The 21,032-nt window shown below is 36.5% G+C and overlaps 1 protein-coding gene across 4 annotated transcripts in view; it reads left to right on the top strand.

The window, feature by feature from the left end:
* Positions 1-21,032, top strand: part of HOOK3 (hook microtubule tethering protein 3) — an 87,077-nt gene that overhangs the window by 32,471 nt on the left and 33,574 nt on the right. For all 4 annotated transcript variants that reach the window (XM_032206724.1, XM_032206722.1, XM_032206721.1 and 1 more), the window contains exons 5-11: positions 3,241-3,373; positions 5,520-5,587; positions 12,786-12,848; positions 13,910-13,993; positions 15,247-15,410; positions 16,009-16,149; positions 19,330-19,531. In XM_032206724.1, the coding sequence (XP_032062615.1) occupies positions 3,241-3,373; positions 5,520-5,587; positions 12,786-12,848; positions 13,910-13,993; positions 15,247-15,410; positions 16,009-16,149; positions 19,330-19,531 (855 nt within the window). The remainder of the gene's footprint in view (positions 1-3,240; positions 3,374-5,519; positions 5,588-12,785; positions 12,849-13,909; positions 13,994-15,246; positions 15,411-16,008; positions 16,150-19,329; positions 19,532-21,032) is intronic.

The following is a 21,032-nucleotide window of genomic DNA, read 5'->3' as shown; positions in this document are numbered from 1 at the left end:
TTTCTATCATCTCCTTACATTACATGTTTTTAATCAATCGCTTTAATCCTGGGATGCTAGTCTGCACATGGTGTTCTCTGTTATGAAACTTAGAAAGTAACCACTCTGGAGAAGAAACAAAATAGTATTTTTCAGTGGTGAATTTTCTGTTGAAATTTGCTTTTAGCTTCAGTGATGTTTTGAAGCAAATTGACTAGTACAGACTGCAGCACAAAATCCATAACTTGTACGTTCTGGACATTGCTTGTCCCTCAAAAAACAAACGAAGTATTAGCTTCTTGGAAATACTTCTTTGAGAAAGGTATTTGTTAATAAATGTAAGTTTTTAAAAAGAAACATTTTCTGAATAAAAATGTTATGCTCAGAAGTTCAGATTCAGTAAGTGGCCAGATGTCCAAGCTGAAATTAATTTTGAAAATTGATGGTGACCTTGGTTGGCCATCAGGCTGCTTGCTCACTCTTTCTCTTCAGCAGGACGGCAGAGAAAATACAATGAAAAAATATAGATTGAGATAAGGAGAGATCATTCACCAATTATAATCACAATCAAAACAGGCTCTATTTAGCTAAAATTAATCTAATTTATTACCAGTAATAACAGAGCAGAGCAGTGAGAATTAAAAAGAAACTAAAACCAACTTCCTTACACCCTCCCGTCTTCCTGGGCTCAACTTCAGATTCGGCTTGTCTGTCATCTTCCCCAAGTGGCACAGGGAGGGGATGGAGGTTGTGGTCAGTGCATGAGGATTTGTTTCTGCTACTCCTTCCTCCTCCTTCCTCCTTCCTCTGCATCATCTTGGGTCTGGCATGCACAGTCTCACAAACTGCTCCAGCACATGCTTCCCATGAGCTGCAATTCTTCAAGAAGTGCTACAGCACAGGTCCATACAGTCCTTCAGAAAGAAAGCTGGTTCATATCAGACCATTTTTGGAAATAAATAAATATGTTACAGAAAATTAATATCACTATGACAAAAGCAATGCCAGCTTCTTTTTGGATAGTTGGAATTTATGATGATTAAGTTTCTAGTGTGAAAACTTTACTGCTTCGATAAGCCTGCAGGTTTTGACCTGATTAAGTACTCAAATTTATACGTTTAACTTTATTTGGTTTGGTTTCTTTTCTTTTTCTGCTGATGCAATGCTTGTAATGATATTGGGGATTATTTGGATTCTACTATGAATCCTGGTTATGTTTCTCTTGAGCCTGATTTCCCCCTCCTAGCAGTCGTCTTCTATATTCACATCTATATTGCAAAGAATTTTACTGAATTAGCATAATGATACTTCAAAGATTTTCAGCTAATTTTTCTGATTTTAAAAAAATTAAATATTCATACCATATCCAGTAGGACAGTCTTTCAATAGCTATCATAAATTGCTGTCTTTGTCAGTTATAGAAAGGAAGAACAAGAAGTTAAAAGTACTTATTTATAGCTTGCATGCTTTCTGATGCCCCAGTAATTTTGCTGCAGAACTCTGCTGCTCTAGAATTTAAGCTTCTATTCCTTTTGTAAAACAATTTTTTACAGTATTTTTACAGTATTTTTATATTTATTTGGGAAAAAAAAGGAAAAATGCCCATTTTCATCTCATGATATTTATTCCAGAATTCATTTTTATGTTTATTTCATTGTTTTTCTTATTGCATTATAATTGTATCTCATGTTTATTGCAGAATTCTCTATTTTCATCTTTACTTGCTTGGTTCCTTTATAATGTCTGCTGATACACCTCTTCAGCTTTTTCTCAACAGAAATTATACTGTCCTTAAGTATAAAGCAGTTATACTATTATTAATATTAATCTGGCACTGAATTTGAAAGAAATTGCAGAAATACAGGCCAATATGTAAACACATTATCAGACTTATATCATTTAAAGAATATTGTGTTTTACTGTGTTATCACAGTCCATATACAATGGTAATATTTTCTGTTGTGCTTAATGCATTCATAGAATTGTTTTCTCACCAGAAGGACCTAAAGGAAGTCTTTTCATACAAGATTATATCAGAGTTCTTTACAGTATACAAAGATTTCAGTTGCATTGGTTCTCACTCTTTGAGGAGGTTGTTAATAATAATAAAACAACCACACACACAAAGAAACCCAGAAAAAAAGGACCCCCAAAAATACAAAATAAGAACAAACCCAACCACAACTCCCTAGCCCTGGGAAACTTTTTAATGGCTTGATTTCTGTGTGGTCTTCATATATATCTGTTGCATGTTTTTTGTAAATACCTTTACTTGCTTTTCTGTTTTTCTCGGGTATTAAATCAAAAGGAGCATTCGGCAAACAAATGACTGATCCCCTTGGTAGTCATTGTTTCTTTATTGCACTCTGCTTAAGAGATGACAGTTTCTTTTTATCTGCAATTAATGTGTCAGAGATGTGTTTAATTCCACATTTCATATTCATATTTTCAACCCCCTGAAAGTTCTTGGAGAACAATCTAAGAGAATTGTTTAATTTCTTCTACTGACAATCATTAATGTAAATCCTTCTTAATTATAAATCAGATTACATTAATTATAAGTCACATGTTTTCTTTTTTCTGTTTTTCAGTATTTTTTTTATTTCTGTGTGTGGGCTGCTTAATTATATATTGTACTACTACCTTAAATTCTATTCCATTAAACTATTTTTTTTTAGCTCTGGGAATTGCTAAATATGCTTGAATTTTCTGGAAGTGTGAGGTCAAGTGATCAAGTGTTTTACAGTCTTACATTTGTCATCCATCAGTGCTAGACACATGTTTTGTAAAAGTGAAATATCTTAATTTCTGCCTTTCCAGTGGTATGAAATACAAGACCTGTACATAATATTTTATGCTAGCTAAAATGTTTTTAGGTATTAGACTTTTTTAATGGAAAGCTTTGTTGAAAAAAAAAGTTACTCGCATGCTGTTGATCATGTTTGAGCCTGCCTTTGTTACCTTTCTTATCTGGAAAAAAATCTTACTAAACTAAGTTTGAAATGACTAGCTTCTTACTTATTGGGACGGGTTTGTGTTTCACCAAATACTAGTTGTACCAAAGAATATGGATGACTTACCTCTTGGAGGTCTGTATATAAAATGGTGTTAGACATTTTTGTTTGCTTTAAAGTTGGATTGAAAACCGTACTAAAGTGAAAAGTGAGCACTTGTTGACTTCAGATCATGTTTGTCTGTCGAAATTTGTGGACCTGTGTATGCGTAGTGATACAGACATGTATGGACTGGGTCTTTATGCAGATTCTGGGACAACAGATTAATGACTTCACGCTTCCTGATGTTAACCTGATTGGAGAGCACGCTGATGCTGCAGAACTTGGAAGAATGCTTCAGCTTATTTTGGGATGCGCTGTGAATTGTGAACAGAAGCAAGGTATTTCATTTTGAAAGCATGTATGCTTCAAGACAGTGAATGAAAATCCAGCTTACTGTGTAATCACTTAGGGGAAAATGATATTTCTCAGGTTGCCATTAGAGACAAGTAAGTATCGTTTTTATAAGTGATAACGTTATTTTGTCCTACAGATAAGAACTACTGTTTCCCTAGTTTTGCACTCTTGAATTGTGGAACTGGTTTTGCTATCAACATACGTAGTTTCAATTTTTGTTTGCTGAGCTAAAAGGGAATTCCAAAAAGGAAAATTCTGGGGCCCATGCTTTCACCATTTATGAGGTAGCTCTGGGTAGTTAGGGATCAAAAAATACAAATGGTTTTAGGAATGCATTCCAGTCACCTTCTTATTGCATGACAGAGAGCAATCGCTATGACTGGAAGCTGTTTTGAGATATGTTTCATGTGATCTGGGATGCTGTAGTTTCTAAGAGTTTTTGATGAGATTGGCAAATAGGAGTAATGACTGCTGGTGACCATGGCCTTCTCAGCAGGTGCTGAAGACTAAGCACCAAGGACATCCAAAATGGCACTTAGGGCCCTCGTTAGGCAATCGAATCCCATATCAGCAGTCACTGAAAGACAATTCTGATTCTCTTGACTCCTGTGGTATCAACTGTCTATCTGACATGCACAGTTAAAATAGTAGGGACCCTTTCATTTTTCCTGCAGATGCTGCAGAGGATGTAGTGGACAGTGGAGACACTAGTTAGTGTCCCAGATCTCTTGCTCTAAACCACCCGTATCCTTGGGTGTTGCTGTGTGTCTTATTGTTAGCCAATTACCTTAAATTACACTTATTTCAAGCCATGTTATGATAACAAAGCAACCACAATTTATTCTTAATACATAAAGCAGGGAACATAGAAACATAGTTAATAAATACACAGGTGGATAAATAAAATGATGTTTATTTATTTACGTTGAAGTTGCATTGAAGATCTGTCTCTTTGTGATCTCACTTGTTGCAGTTTCCTTTCTGGCAAAATGGCAGCTAATCTTTCAGACCTTTTGTCTTCCTCTTGCATATTGCATCTTAGCTTTTTAAACTAATTGACCTGTTCTAGTTTTCTCAGGTGTCTAAATTACTTTTATCTCTTACTATGAAATTGCTTTTATACTTTCCTTGATCAGGAGACAGTCTGGCTAACCTATTAATTAAAGTAGAGGTGATTTTCTTCCACAAGTGCATAAATAACTCCTTTATTAGACCGTCTGTCTTTTCTGTCTTATGTAAGATTCTTTCTTCCTTTTGGTGATAATTTGGCATCTTCAAGTGAGAAGTATATCTTATTCCAGTATTTCTTTTAATGTTCAGACTGATAGAGTAAGAGCATAAATAATCAAAATATCTGAGCAGTCTAGTTATGTGTTTTGAATGAAATTTGGCATTACACGATTAATCAGTTTGAGGTGACTGATCCCCAACATCTTCCTCTTTGGCAAAGGATGTAGGTGGCATGTAAAGGTGATCATCCCTGACTGGACACCATACGATACTGGGCAAATTACAAATCCCTCACTTTGTCTAAACATCAGAGTTTGTCATTCTAACCATTGTCTCTTTTTGCAAAAATACTTACAGAGTAGCTCACGTGGAGGTACAGGTGAGCGAGGGTAAAGTGGAGGGAATTTAGTTGTGATATAGCGTAAAAATTAAAACGGAAACTAAGAACAGGTATGGAAATGACTTGAAATGAGGATGTTGTAGAAAGTACATGAATCTTAAATTCACAGAAAAGAAGAGTCTCTCCTTGGACTGTGTACTTGTGTAGCCTGAATAGTTTGGTAACAAAGTTTAAAAAAAAAAAAAAAAAAAAAAAAAAAAGAGTATAGGTAGAATTTATACATAAATTTCAGAATTTACATCTTTAAAGAGTTGCAAGAAGGAAAAAAAAAGATGATAATCACTTACTTTTTTTCAGTGTTGCAGTGTTCCAGTGCACCTGGATTTACATCTGATCAGATTTTGTGATAAAGTCTTGTGTAATTTTTTGAGGTGGGACTTAATTGGCAGTTATGCATTTCTATGTCATCTGTGATACCTAGTCAGTTTGTGGGAAGGATACAGCTTCTGACCTCATGTTTTGTGTGTAACATTCCAGAATGCTCTTTTTTTTTTTTCCAGAGTACATTCAGACCATAATGATGATGGAAGAGTCGGTTCAACATGTTGTCATGACAGCTATTCAGGAGGTATGCTGGAGTACCCACAGTGTGCAGAAGTTCAGCTTTTCACTGAATACGTTTTCACAAACATATTCAAAGTTGGAAAAATCAGTTAAAAGTAAATAAAATAAGGGTAGAATAGGTTTTGCCATTTTGCATTGAAAAATATCATCTAATTTTTCCTCAGAGACACAAAGCAGTAAAGTTTGCTTTATGTCATGGAACTCCACTTGAATGTCCCACTTTTCTTTAAATCTAGAAGATTGAAACTTCTAGATGTTTTTGATACTGGGTTCCCTTTCCTATACCTTTCCTACCCTGTGTGTCCTGAAGTACACTAGACTGCTTCTGTATGGGTTACAAAGATGATAGAATTTCATCAAAATTTGTACCTTGTAATCATAGAACTGCATGAACTAAAGGAGTTAATGTTTTCTTTACTGGACAAGAAAGAGAAATTTATAGCAGAGTATTCTTTTGTCAGTTGTAGTGTTATTCATAAGGTAGTGAAGGTATTTGTGATAAATACTTTTTTACGTGTTGGCAAGTATACCACTGTGTATTTTGTAAAAGTGCTGTTCAGTAGTAGGAAACTTGATTTGCTTCTGAGACTGCAGTGGTTATGGTGGTTAGCCTAAAGAGTTTCTTTATGTAGTGAAGGATGTCATGGTCATCTATCAGTGCTGAATTGCATCAAAAATACAGATAGGCACATCAGAGAAGTGAAGTAAACCGGTGTGTTGATTACTACTGCTAAGATGCTGCTCAATGACTTCTAATGTGGCCAAAGTGCCCAGAAGAGATGTGCCGATTAGTCTTTACAGATGCAGTCTTTACTGCCTGGAAGGCAAGTAAGGAAAGCAGGAAATCATTGGTAATAACCTTTCATCTGAGCCTTAATGAGAGAAACTACATTCCACGTTGAAAACTAGGGTAATTTCACTTTAATGCCTAAATACACTAAGAGCTATCATTGAGCTTATCGGAACTCCAACCTCAGTTATTACTTTGACTGATGCTGCATCCATGCAATTCTAGATCTTGCTGGCTCTGTATGGACTCATACATGTAATTTTGCAGACAGAGTGTTTGAAATGGGTGTTAAAAGAATCCTTATGCTAAATCGTCTTTCAGTCACTGCTGCCAAGAGCAGGCAAGAACCAATTTGACTGAAATTTGAGATATTTTACTTTAACTTTTTTTTTTTTTTAAGCTATGAGATAACGTTTTGGTGGATTTTCTTACCTCATTAAACTTAGCTTTTAGCATCACTTTATCCCTTAGTGTCTTTAGAAAAGCCTCTCTTTAGAAAAGCCTGCTGTTAAAAATCTCCTGGATGTTAATTTGATAAAATAGCTGGATCTGAAATAGCCTGTAAGTCTTGGCATTTGATGAGTAGGCATTGAACTTGTTTGGTGTTTGTGCCCTGTCTCAGAGAATAAGAGTAGAACTGGGTTAAAATGAGTATCTGTTCTGGAACACATTTTGAAACTCAGTGAATCAGAAGGCTTACTATTCATGGACTGGTGCAATTCTGAATTATTTTAATGCTGCCTTCCAAACTGTGACTAAAAATGTAAGATATTTGGGCCCAAATGAGGAGAACCTGAGGTGCTTAAACCAAGAGGAAAGAAAGTATCCTCAAAAACAAGATTAGGTTTGAGGAGACCTTTCAGAGCTGCACCTGCAGTCTTTGACTTCGGAGGGGTGAAACGTCATTGTATTTAAGGATTTTCTCTATTTCTTGGACTTGGAGCAGGTCTCAGAATCCAAGTGACTTGGACTAAGCAGTGTGTAGGAGATACCAAAATAAAGTGCTTAGGAAAGTAGCTATATATGCATATTTGAAAAGTTGATATGTCACCTAATCCAAACATTTCAAAGCACTTGACACGCAGTTACACTTTCTGCAAAATTAGGTATTTAAAAAAACCTCTCTAGGCTTTACTGATGTATTATATAATTCATTTTTTTTGTTTTAGCAAAGCACATATAAGTGTCTTGATACTTTATGGGTTTTCGTAGATCATCTTAGTCATGAAAATAGTTTTGAAAAGAAGCATCTGCTTTTTTTCTCTTTTTTTTTTTTTTTCCATGAAAAGCTGTTTTTAGATGGAAAAATGGGCATTTTGTTTTAAATTTTATTTGGTAAATTTATTTCAATTTTTAATGCTAGTGATTTTTCAGCACTTTGCTTTCTTATGTTTAAAATAAAAACATTTATAATAAAACATGGCTAGCACCTTATAAAGGTTTTATGAATTTAAGAATGCTTTGCTGGCACTTCTATCAGTGAGGTCAAATTGATTTGGTTTATTACCACCACCTAGTTTCTTAGATTCCAATCTGCAGATGTGCATTTCTAAATGCAGGCAGTGTACAAGGTAGAGGAAGAGCAAGAATTATATATCTATCAAAAATATTGGCAAAAAAGTATTATGTATGATTATTTATTATGTGCTATGTGTTATGCAACGTATTCACTATATTCCATTTGTAGTGTATTTTAATTTATTGTTACTTGCAATTAGTATGTTATATTGTATATAATATGAAATGCATTTTTAATTTCATAATTGGCAGATTTTTTCTGAAGGCAAAGAATCTTTCCATACAGAAATTATTTCAGCTATTCTGTATTTTACTTTTCTTCACATCCTTGCAGAAAATAACAGGAGAATTTCCAAAGCCTTCTCTTTGGACTAGAGCAAGTCTGTTTTCCCTTTTTTGTGCAGGTCAAGTTGAAAGTCAGAGTAGGCTCTTTACAGCAATGTACTAGAGATAGTCAAAAACTTGTATGGGTGCATAGCAAAAAGCCCTGCCTATCTGGATTAATAATGACTGTGTTGCTTCCAAAAACCAGAAACTTTTGTCCTTTAAATGTGCACAGGTAACAGGGGATTTTGAATAGATAGAAAAATGTTATTGGGTCTGTCAGCAGGAAGGGGAAAGTCATGCTCCATTAAAGAATACACACTATATCTTTATAGTATTATTATCTTTAAAAAGTAAATAAACAGGAAAAGGAAACAATCTCCTGAATATAGAAGCTGGAATATGACATTGTTTCATGGGCTTTTGACTGAGTTAGTACAATATTAGCAATTGCAGAAGAAGCTTTACAGATAAGGCAAGTATTTTCAACTTCTAATATTATCAACTAAGTGGTATAGCTGCACTTGCTGCACAGTCATGTAAATTGGGTGTTGGGGAAAAAAAGCATTCATAATTCAAGTTATTCATGCGTGTGGATTTTGTGATAGTTAAACTCTAATTTTCCCTAATATTTGTGTGTCTATGACAGCATGAATTGTGCAGATTTCACGAGCAATGAACTCTCAGTTCTACAGGTATTTTTTAAGACATTTAGTCAAAGCTATGAGCTTGGAATTGTATAGATACAAAGGATTAACATGAACAGAATAGGAAATAACGATTGCTTCTTATAAAAAACAGACTAAGAGTTGTAAAAATTGTCACAGTGCCCAGGTTAGTGTGCCATATAAAATCCAGAATTACCTCTTTACCACAGAATAAGCTCTTCTGAATCTAAGTAACATTTTGATTGTTTGAGCTTATGCTACTTTGTCTTTATTCTAACATGTAAAAATAAACCAGAAAAAAAAAGCAGGGAAATAAATGTTTGATGCTTGCTTTTTTACCGTGCACAGTGCATAAGAAGACTGTTCTTTTACTGTAGAGGCCTAATGCTTATTGCAGGATTTTGCAGGCACTTCTTGCATTTGCCCTTTTATAACCTTTAAAATCTCTGCATATCATTGTTCAGTAAAGGTAAATATTAAAACAGATGAAAATAGTGTATTTAAGCTAAATTATGAGGTGAGAGCTGAAAGCCAGTTCTGGAGCTGCAAAATTGACCTTTGTTCCTACCTGTAGTTTGCTTGTCAAGAAAACAAGGCTTGCAGCCGTGGAGGGAGTATGAGAAGGCCACTTTCCACTGCATTTTGTTCTCTTGGGTCAGCCAGTTCAAATACTTGAAACAAATAAAATATTAATGGTTTCCACACTAAACTCAAAGTATTGGCACTGACGCATACGTAATAAGACTGTGTGTTCTGATACCACACTTAAGGCTGGATGTGAAGCTGTAAAACAGCAACAGTATTTCAGGAGTTAGCCTGAATGTGAGGATGAAAGTAAAGGAGATACGGCAGAACACAGTAAGGACGTTTGCGTTTAAAATTAGAACAGTGTATTAGTAATAAAGAATCCAGAAATGGTTAATATGCCATCAAGCAGTTAACTGTTAAAATGAGTGTTTAGGAGCACTAACCTTCTGTACCATCAGAGATTGGTGATTGGCTAGAAATAATGTGGATAACAGGGAAAATTATCTTTTATTTCTTTAGATGGACAAAGTGTAATATGTATTCTGAGTTGACATACGTGTATGCAACTGCATGAAGTTATAAAAATACAGCATTCAATAAAACACATCTTGAATTTTTCAAGAAATCTTGTAGAAGTTAGTATTGGTAGTTAGAATGGTGCTGTACAAGATGTGCTGCTTATAGTAAGATGTTTGCTTTTAAGAGGGGAGAAAATAGGAAGAGGCAGTCCAGAAGTAGAACATAGCCAGGACATCTGCTTATATATACTGTTGTCCTCTCCTATGTGTGGGAAAATGTGTTGGGAAAAGGTAGAAAAGCTCCTTCCTCATCCCTGTTTACTTTCCCTTTTCATTCTACATTTCCACCCACTTCTTAATATGAGTGTATTGTTAACTAACGATGAGAAGTCAGATTTGTATATTATTTGTGAGTAATCTGTTGGTCTCATTCCCATTCCTTGTCTGGACACAATCCAGCTGCATAATTCCTTAGATTTCATCTCTAGAATACCCACCATGTAATATTGTAAGAATGCTTCCTGTCTTTCTGTTGTTGTGTTTGCTCAGTCTCCTGTTGTGTTTGCATGTCTCCTATGGCTCTTGACTTCGGGGGCTCATGTGCACTTCCCATGACATTTTTGTGCCCCAGATTCCTGATGCACTCCATGGAGGAATTCACTTCACAAATTTAGTTTAACATTCATGCTACGCCCATACCGTGTATCTCCAGTACCTAATTCTTCTCTAATCTGTCAGCTAATGTAGTTAGTGTCATCCCTAATTCTCCCTAATTTTCCCCCTGATTCTCCCTCCCTGGAAAGACATCTGGATGTGGCTGTGAGCAGCCTGCTTGAGCAGAGGGTTTGGACCAGATGACCTCCAGAGGTCCCTCCCAACCTCAGCCATTCTTTGATTCTGTCCTTTTTTTCTTCTGGATGTTTATGCAAGGGCTTCTCAAGTATAGGAAGTTCTTGGAGAAGTGGCAAAACATGCTGAAGAATTAAGGCATTATATTTATTGGCCTCAGCTTGTTTCCTTTACAGTAATCTACAGAAGGGAGCAACATCACGGTGGCCACTAGTAGGTTGTACAGCATCTGGTATAGCTCCCGCATAACTCTGGAGCAGGGCTGGGTTTCTGAAGTGGTAGTTGTATTGTGTCCAGAAGGGGTATGTTGAATGTCATGGGTATGTTACTGTCCCTTACAGGCTGCGTGCAGCCTGGGACTTGCCAGCTGGAAAGTACTAAACAGGCTTAAAGGGTAGTACTGACACAGTGTCTGGAGCACGGAGGGAGCGTGGTTGTGAGCTGTGTTGTTGGGTATGGAGCAGGGTGAATAGTTCAGCACATGGTTAGCCTTCACATCCCTATTAGTCATCTGGAAAAGCATTTAAACAACAGATAGTGAAATGGACCAATTAAAACAGGCATAACAACACTAAGAAGAGAGGGATTGGAAATTCTTGTTTTGGATAGCAAAACAGCTTCAAAAATGTGGCCTCGAATTCAACACAAATTTGTAAAGCCGCTATATATGGTAATGAAAAAGGCATGTGATTTCATTTTTCAGGGCAGCTCTGAGGCCAGAGACTTTCTAATTACTATTGCAGGGAATGTGGGCTTCATGGAAAGCTTCATTTCAGGGTAGTTTGTCACCGTAAAGATACGGATAAAATGGAAAGAATTCAGCAGTTAACAACAAACATGGTCAAGGTCTGAGGAGGACTTCTGATGACAGATAGATGAGTTTAAACGTATAGTATACAGCTAGATCCCAACTAAGGAGATGGGGAAAGGGAGAGAAATGTAAGTGTATAAATATTTGAGTAGTGTAAATGTCAAACAGAGATTTGCTCTCGTGTATGGTGGTATAAACAGAAAGGATGTGGAGGAAACGCAAGCCCTATGCTATACACCAGAAGAACTTTGCCAGTGGAACCAGTTCCAAAGGCACTGTGTTCTGTAATGAATAAAGGAAGCCCTCTCTCTGGCAAAAGCAGCCATGCTGGACAGGAGGCCTTGAGAAAATGGGGGGAAGGGAGGGGATGAAGGGGATGGGGGAGAACGAAGAAATCTTGTGATTTTGGTTAGGTTCAGCTCCTTTTGTTTGTAACTTCTGTGAGTTGTGCCATAGGAGAAACGATAAAAACATTTCATGTTTGGGTAGAATCACAGAAATGACAGTTATGTTTCTGTAATGCCTCCTTTTGAGTTAGCTATGTAGTATTTCTTATTTTTTTTAACCTTATTTCTTATGTTACAGCTAAAAACAATGTTTTCCAGACTAAAATTGCTATCAACCATTGATCACTCAGTATACCAAGAATTTTATTATTTATTCTTAAGAATAACATTTGTAGATTTATTTACTTATTTATTTTGCAAATTGCATGTGACTCCAGAAAATGAAGCTTTATTGTTTTGCACAATTAACTGGAATAGGTATATCCCCAACTTTTGTCAAATAAATAAATAAATTGGTACGAACTTCCAGATGATCAGAAAATGAAAACTATTGGCAGAGAACAATTTATGGCGAGTCTTTCAAATGCTGATAGCTTCCATCACTCAACGCCATTTTGGTAAAATGTTCTGCACGATATACTGCAGGTTTCATTGTAGATAAGGATGTGCTTTTGCAGAAGAAAATGAGATGATGTAAGATTTCATTTATATTGCTTTAAATGTAATAAATTTTGAAGGTTACTTTCAGTAATTTTTTTCTGAATGTCATATTAAAATGAAGTGGAAAACTTCATTGTTGTCAGAATGAAGCTTGCAGAAGTTCAGATCAATTTGGTATTTCATTGAAGCTTAGGTTTTAATATAAAAGTAAATCTTTGCTTTTTCTAATCCACTGTAATCTAATTGCAGTTGATGAGTAAAGAGTCTCCCGTCTCTGTTGGAAATGATGCTTACATTGACCTTGATCGGCAGGTATCTAAGACTAGATGTTTCTCTTCCTTCAATTATAGTATATCAGTGCCCAATCATTTTGCTTTATTAAGAAGCCTGTCTTTTTGTAGAGTCATGAAAGGATTTTATGAGAAATTCACATAAGGAACAGAAAAATAAATTTCAGTATTTTAAGTCATTTTGCTTTATAAGTTGAGTTTCCCATTTTGGGTATTTAACAGAAAAAAAGTCATTTTGGAAAAAAAATAGCTATGTGACATAGTATAGCAAAACTGCAGACTGGTGTAAATTTCTGGGTAATGAGAAAGAAGAATAAGAATGTTTGTAATATTTATCAAAACTTTTTTTTTTTTTGCCATCTCCCACTTCTAAAATTGGCTAAAACAATGTATAGATTTGGTTCAAAATTCTTAAAACAGTCCTGAGTGCTATTACAACTTGTAAGAGAGTTAACTTTACAGCATTCATATAAAAATGCGGAAGGTATGCATTTTTGAACAAAAAACCCTTTATGGGGATTACCTGAATATTTCCCACTACTTAAAAGATTCAATGTCTTTTTTTTCCAGAAGGGGGTAGGGCTCTCCATCACCATGTTAATTGTAATCCTGTCATGCAGTTTCAAGTGACTAGAGAGATTTTACCCTAATTGTCCATTCCCTGTATTCCACCTTCCAATCCTTTGTGTATTTAAAAAGTAGATTGAAAACCGAAATTACCCACTCTTCGCATCCGTAAAGAAAAGTGGTATTGACAATTTTTTCCAGTGTGTGCAGAATTGACAAGGTCTTCAGACCCAAGTTCTTCAGGATTTTTAAAGTCTGTTCGTAGAATAAATGTGGTAATTCTAATGCTTTTTTGTAAGACCAAATACTCTTAAATATGTTTACTTCTGTCACACAAATTAAACACTGCTCATATCTGCTTCTTTATTTCTTTTTAAGAGCAGAATTGCCTCACTTTCAAAAAAAACTTAGTATATATCCTAAATGTAGTAATAATTGTGCAGTCGTGTAGTTCAGAATTTTTCTACCTGCTTTACAGAGAGTGATTAAACTAAAAATATTTGTTGTTTATGGTAGCTGAAGAAAACTACAGAAGAATTAAACGAAGCACTGGCAACAAAAGAAGAAATTGCCCAAAGATGTCACGAATTAGATATGCAGGTAGGTTTTCTATATTGTATCTGTTAGTAATTACTGAGGAAGAGACTTAGGAATTTTTAGGTAGCTGAAGACAAGACATATAGCATGGAAATCTAGTTTGTACATTGGAGAAGAAAATTGCACAGTAATTCTTTTGCTTTACTTGCGCTAGCAGAGTGAAGTTTGTTCTGTCATTTTGATGCAATGTTACCGTTACTAAGATGATTCATTCTAACAAAACTTCTATTCAGATAGGAAGGAACTGAGCTGTGTGGCTCAATGCTTGAGTTAGAGAACTCCTAGGAGTAGTGCAGCTGTAACAATTAGTTTCAACCCAGTCAGAAGCTACTTTTGTCTACCAGCTCTTTATGGGTTTAAACTGAGCCTTACTGTAAAATTGATCATATGTGATCTGGAAGACGCGAAGAGGGTAATGAGGGAGCCTAAGAAGGCATTGTCAGTGAAAATTCTTGGTGCTATAATTCAGCTTTTTGCCAAGCTGTTCACTAACTGTTAGAATTAATGAAGTTGTTTGCCTTGATTTGTGTTTCATGGTGGATTTTATTTGATAATACAAGCTCTTAATGAAGCATTTCCTTCTGTTGAGATCTTCATATTTCTTCTCTTGCTCTCCTCCTCCTCCTGCATATTTAATAATAGCTCCTATGCAGCTTACTAATATATGAACTCACGCTTCAGCTGCTGTTTGCAGCACTTCTGGTTCTCTCTGCACCAGTGCTTGTTTTCACAAAACTGTTGGAAACTGAGCCATCTTGGGATTTTGTTCCTGTTTCAGATCTGCTTACAGTTGGCTTCTGGATGAAAAAAAAAATAAAATCAGAAGGGCACAGCCATTGCTTGGATATCCAGACTTGGATATTCTATGGAAATGATAGGCATTGTTTCATTTGGAAGTCAATTTTAAAAGCTTTAATATGAAGTGCTAATTTTACTTGTTTGGAAAGTATGCAGACGTCAATATACTGAACTCATTTTCTGTGATAGCTAAGACTTTTTGCCTAGATGCTTCTGAGAAGTACAGTTAAAATTACATTTTATGAGTGGTAAATTCTACCCCTAATGTTGCCATATGTTGTTACATCACATAGCAATTGAATACCTATTAAAGTTACAGTTTGTCCTTTGTGAAATGGGATTATTGAAAACTGTGCATTTCCATTTATGAGTTGTTTCTACTGTATTATGCACACAAGAAAATTGCTGTATAGAGCTGGATAGCTCTGTTATTCTAGTTCCTGTATTTCTTAAAACAGGTTGCAGCCCTTCAGGAGGAGAAGAGCAGCTTGCTTGCCGAGAACCAGATTTTGATGGAACGTTTGAATCAATCTGATTCTATCGAAGATCCCAACAGCCCTGCAGGTCGTAGGCACTTGCAGCTGCAGACACAGCTAGAACAACTCCAAGAGGAAACATTCAGGTAGAAGAGTTGCATGTGGGTAGATGGTTTGTTTGTAGCTGGTAGCAGACATGACTATGTGTTTGCTAGTTGAATTCCAGGTAACTAAATGAATGACTTGGTAACTAAATGAATGTGCTGGACAGGCTTTAAAGATAAATAAATAAAAACCACCTCATTGAGAGCTCCACGACGTTTCATCTGATAATCAGGTTAATATTATTGAATGTAAACAGCTGAAAAAAATCCTAGGATAAAGACATCATGTTCAGACTCCGTACTCCCTGAAAAAAAGAAAAAGGTGGAAATTTCTGCATGAACATTGACTTTTTTGGATTATTATAACAGAAGAGAGTTAGGTTATCTTTCCATTAAAACATCACAACACTGGGACGTTCCATGTAGAAACACTGACATCAAATAGAAGGCATCAAAAAACTTGATCTCCTTCTATATTTTTCAATAATCAAAGCATTTGGGAGTGTCTGCAGTGTTGCACACTGGGATGCCGTTTTCCTTTCTTGCATAAGAAGTCTGTTTCTAGCATTCTTAGAGAGGATGATGGTGAAGAAAGGTAACTGTTGCTCAAGCTGAGAAATCTTCTGTTTCATTTCTACAGATTAGAAGCTGCCAAAGATGACTACAGAATACGCTGTGAAGAACTAGAAAAGGAGATTGCTGAATTGAGACAACAGACAGAAGAGCTTACTACATTAGCAGAAGAGGCTCAGTCTCTGAAGGATGAGATAGATGTACTCAGGTACACACCGCAAAATTCTGCTTAAATAAATTAAGTACTTATTATATGTCTAATCAGTGAATATTAGCAAATTTAGCAAATTTATACCATCTTATGGCCATAACAAGTTATGTACTGGTCTTTGAGTGTAGACTATTCTATGCTCTTCATCACCTTCATGATGTGAGTGTCCATTCCTGTTGGGAAACCAGACCTTTTCCTTTCATGGGATTGTTTGGACTTGTGCTTTGGTTCATCGTATAATATGGACAACATCTGTTACAGCTGTCTTTGCCACTGAATTTTTAGCACCCATAGTTGTAATGACTAACAATGGTAGGGGTTTGTAAGGTGGGACAGCCTCTTTTACAACAACAACAACATAATCCTTCAATGGTGGTATCTTGCTGCCATGAATTATTCAGAACTGTTTATCTGCCACTCAGCTGTATCTTTTTTTCTACCAATTCTAACATGACTTCCTTTAATACTGACTTTTCTAATTCACTAGCTTTCTACTAAAGACATTCATCTTTACCTTCTCTGTCATTAATGTAAGGAATGAACCCAACATACTGCCCAATTCTGTAAATGATCTATGTGGGAAGTTTGGGTTCAAAGAGTAATTCCTTGCATCAGAGAGAGTCTCTGTGCATTGCTGGAGGTTATGGAGATTTGGGTTGCCCCAGGATCTCATAAACTGACCACCAGCAGGGGTTTTTCCAGATTTCATAGGAAATTGAGTATGTAAATGAGTTCCAAAATGAAGCTGAGGAAACTGTAATAGTTGGGAATAGGGAGGAGAGAGGGCAGGGACAGTGCCATCCAGACAGTGTTCCAGGTTGTTCATTATGGGTGCTACTGTGTGAACTTTGTCATTCTTTGAATCAGAGGGGTTTGTTATATGGTGTTCATTTGATAGGGGTTCAGGACTCTGGATCGTGCCATGTATCTCTGTCCCCATCATCGTCATACATAGCAGTCATAACTTTGGGTCTGTTCTGTCAATTTGTAGTAGTTGTTGCCATTGCTGCTAAGCTTCAGTGGTGAATTGGGGTTGTACTTTATTTTGTAGGTATTTACTCTGTGCTTACTGTTTTTTATTGCTGGCTTTGTGTCATACTGCTTTTGGAAAGATTTTATTTCTCAGCTTCTAACAAATAAATTTTAGCTTGTTTGTCTCTTACCATGTCTACCATAGCCATCAAGCAAATTCAAAGGAACCGTCATAATCCTGACTTGCTCTTTCCTTTATATGACTTTTATTTTTCTTTCTCTCAAACCCTGATCAAATTGCCATATGTTCAGTACAGTTTTTCCCTCACCTGTTGAGTAATTCAATACAGGTTATTATATCCTAATTTCATAAGCTTTTGCCTTCCATCTTTCTATCCAGCACATACTCCTGATTTAAACCCCATGTTAGTGGTCCCAGTAGTACTGGTCTTATGGCTCCCCAGTGTTACTTAGTGTGACTCACAAGGTGAAGTAACACTAAGCATTTTTTTTTTTGCTGATGTTGGTCTGCCAGAAGGAGCATATTGTGAATGCCACTTCAATGTCACAGTCCTTTTCAGATCCTCCAAATGAGTGCACAGACCACTACTCAATTCTGCTTAAGTAAATTAGTTACTAATTACATGCCTAACATTTACTGATTAGATAGCTTAGCAGTATTATGCTATCTGATGACTGTAATAAATCACTCAGTGGTATCTTGAGTACTTTCCACTCACCTGTGCCACAACATGAGTGTCTATAATCATCAGGGAGTTTGTATACTTGTAGTCTGGTTACACGTAATACAGATTCTCCAAATGCCTACTAGTGGCTTTGTTTACATTTTCTAGTTAAGTGAGGGTGGCTTGGACCATAAACTTCTCAGATCCCTTGCTGTTCACATGAACAGTGTGCAGTATGTGCAATGCTATGCTTCAGCTGGTATCCTGGAGTGTCCGTCCTCTGTGTTCTGGAACACCAGGATTTCTGTATTTATCTGTACCAGATAGTGGAGGGACTGAGACTCCATTATTTCTACTAATCACAGAATCATAGAATGGTTTGGGTTGGAAGGGACCTTAAAGGTCATATAATTCCACCTCCCACACCATGGGCAGGGACACCTCCCCCCAGACCAGGCTGCCCAAAGCCCCATCCAGCCTGGCCTTGAGCACCTCCAGGGATGGGGCATCCACAGCTTCTCTGGGCAGCCTGTGCCAGGGCCTCACCTCTCACAGTAAAGAATTTCCTGCTTATCAGTGTAGAATCATTACTCCTTGTCATGTCACTACATGCCCTTGTAATGAGGCCATGGAGCAAATATTGCAGTAAATACAGAGGGAACAAAAAGTGGAATATGAAAAGGACTTCTGAGGGATACGGTTGCTGTACTTTTTTATAGCTGGGAGAATGCAATGAGGCATCACATCAGGGCATGAGCTGAAGGTCTCTGAGCTTTTGTTGATGAAACTTAATAACGATAACTAACATATATACCAAGTTGCAGGTGTTTAGTTCAGTGAGATACCAGTTCTATATTTCTTTAAGATACTTTTATTTAATGTCTCTGAGTTGCACATTTTGATAAAAATGCAAGTCAGATTTTTTTCATCATCTTTAAAAAATAAGTAAATTACCACATGGAAATTAAAATTTAAACTTTAGTTTATGAAACATGTTAGAGAGTCTGACCCTCCAGTATTTTGTATCAAAGACACTCCGCATGTCCTACAGGAATTAGCAAACCCATGTTTATGAGTCTGTAGTTCTTGATTTTTTTCTTTTTTTTTTTTCTATTCTGACTTAAGGTTTGTTTATAAGACTAAGTCAGTATTGTCAGCAGAAGTCAAATCTTGAATCCAGCAATTGGTATAGTTTGCACATTTGACCTTGATGGGGAAGAGTTGACCACACTGAACAAATGTGAAGTGGGTACTGTGGCCTTCAAAATAATACAGACCTGTGTTCAAACAGTACTCTTTAAAGGTGCTTCAACAGCTTTTTGAGGTAACAAATGGTGGAAGGGAAGCAGACAACTTAGAAGTGAAAACATCTCGTAATGTAAGAATATGGTCACTTTCTCATGTTCCTCATGATGTCTCATAATGTGTTCTGCATGAATTCAAACTACAGAGGAAGCTTCAAGACATACAATTTTGTTAGCTTTCAGAATATAAACCTGATACAAATCTGTCCCTCCAGGCATTCTTCTGATAAAGTAGCCAAGTTAGAAAGCCAAGTTGAGTCGTACAAAAAGAAATTAGAAGACTTGGGTGATTTGCGGCGGCAAGTGAAACTCTTAGAAGAGAAGAATACGATGTACATGCAAAATACGGTGAGCCTGGAAGAAGAACTAAGGAAGGCCAATGCAGCACGCAGTCAGCTAGAGACGTACAAGAGACAGGTGAGAAAAAACATCGTCAGTGCAGCAGTTCTCTGCATCGTTTAACAGTTCCTTGTCATCACACAGCTAATACCTCAAAGTAAAAAAGAAAAGATGAACAGACAGCTCCATGTGTTTAGGAGAGTTGCTTGTTTTGTGGGCGCTGCCTTTTTTCTTCTTTTCTGCAAGTCTTGTCATTGTTTGAATTTTACCTTTGTTTGCTAGTATACAGTATTTTTCTCTTTTCAAAAAATCCACAAATGTTAACATTTTTTTCTCAAACTATTCCTAAATCATACTCAGTATTGAGGTTTGAGTTACAGCCTCTTCTTTAAGAAAAAGTATCCACTTTTCACTTAGAAATTTCCAGCAGTAAGGAGCATAACATAGATCAGGTAAGTTATTCCATTGATTCATCAACCTTTTTATTTGAGGTTCTAGTTGTGCGTAGTTGTAAAGAGAAAAGGATGTATACCACCCTTGTTTATATGCACTCAACAGAGTACAAAATTAATCACCGCCACTCTCTCTGAAGTGAAAGGCATTTATCTTGCTTAACAAGGCACTATGTGATCATATTTCTGTAATGGTGGAAGATGTGCTCAGTCTTCTCTCTGCTTCTGTGCTACGCTGATATGACATCATACTTGGATTCTTGTTACAGATCAGACAGAGCCGCGTTTGTTAAAGCAGTAATGCCCACTCAGTATTCCTATCTGATTGTGAACTCCAAGTGGTAGTCATGGTACAAAGGTCTCTATACATCAGCTTACAGCAGAGTAAGAATGCAAAAGCCGCCACCAACTACAGTGAATGCCCTCATGCCAAGTGTGGCCTGAGAGTTGAGAACGTTTTTTTTGCGTGTATGGCCGTCTTGGTTATTAGGACAGTGAGCTTCAGCCTTTATGGGCTAATCGTAAATACAGTCCAAGTGATTCCACTAGAAAAAAACTTGGGCAAGAAAAACACTGAAATAACAGACAATCAAAGGGAAAAGTAAAACCAATGGCCTTTCATACACAAGCAGTATTACGTTAACTAGCAAGAAATATTCCTTGCCTGTGAACAGTTCAGTATGTGATATAATTACGTAACTTTGGCAATCTGCATTGATTGTTCTCATTTGACCAATGATAAGGATTTTAGAAGTCCTGTCCTGATTTTAGACAGTCCTGTCATTTGTTCTGCAAGAAGTACTCCTTTTTGCTATCATTCCCCATGCTTTATAGCAGGGATTTCACATCTAAGGAGCTGTTGATTTGTACAAAAGTGGTCTGCTTTGTGAGACTGAAATAAGCCTCAAGTTTCTCATGTGACAGGTGTGCGTTCCTTTCACCTAACCACAGTGCCTCAGAATGAACACAGTGTATGTACCTTAAGTGTCTGTTTGTTTGGGCTCCTTCTGAGATCTGCCTCTGAGTCATGAACTGTCATTAAATTAATTCCTATGCATCCCAAGTTCTGCTATAAAAATTAAGCCAGATATAAAAATTCAGATGTTATACCCTTGTTGAGCAGTCAG

Source organism: Aythya fuligula, chromosome Z (assembly GCF_009819795.1).
Source record: "Aythya fuligula isolate bAytFul2 chromosome Z, bAytFul2.pri, whole genome shotgun sequence".
Taxonomy (NCBI): domain Eukaryota; kingdom Metazoa; phylum Chordata; class Aves; order Anseriformes; family Anatidae; genus Aythya; species Aythya fuligula.
This window is presented reverse-complemented; position numbering and strand designations above follow the sequence as displayed.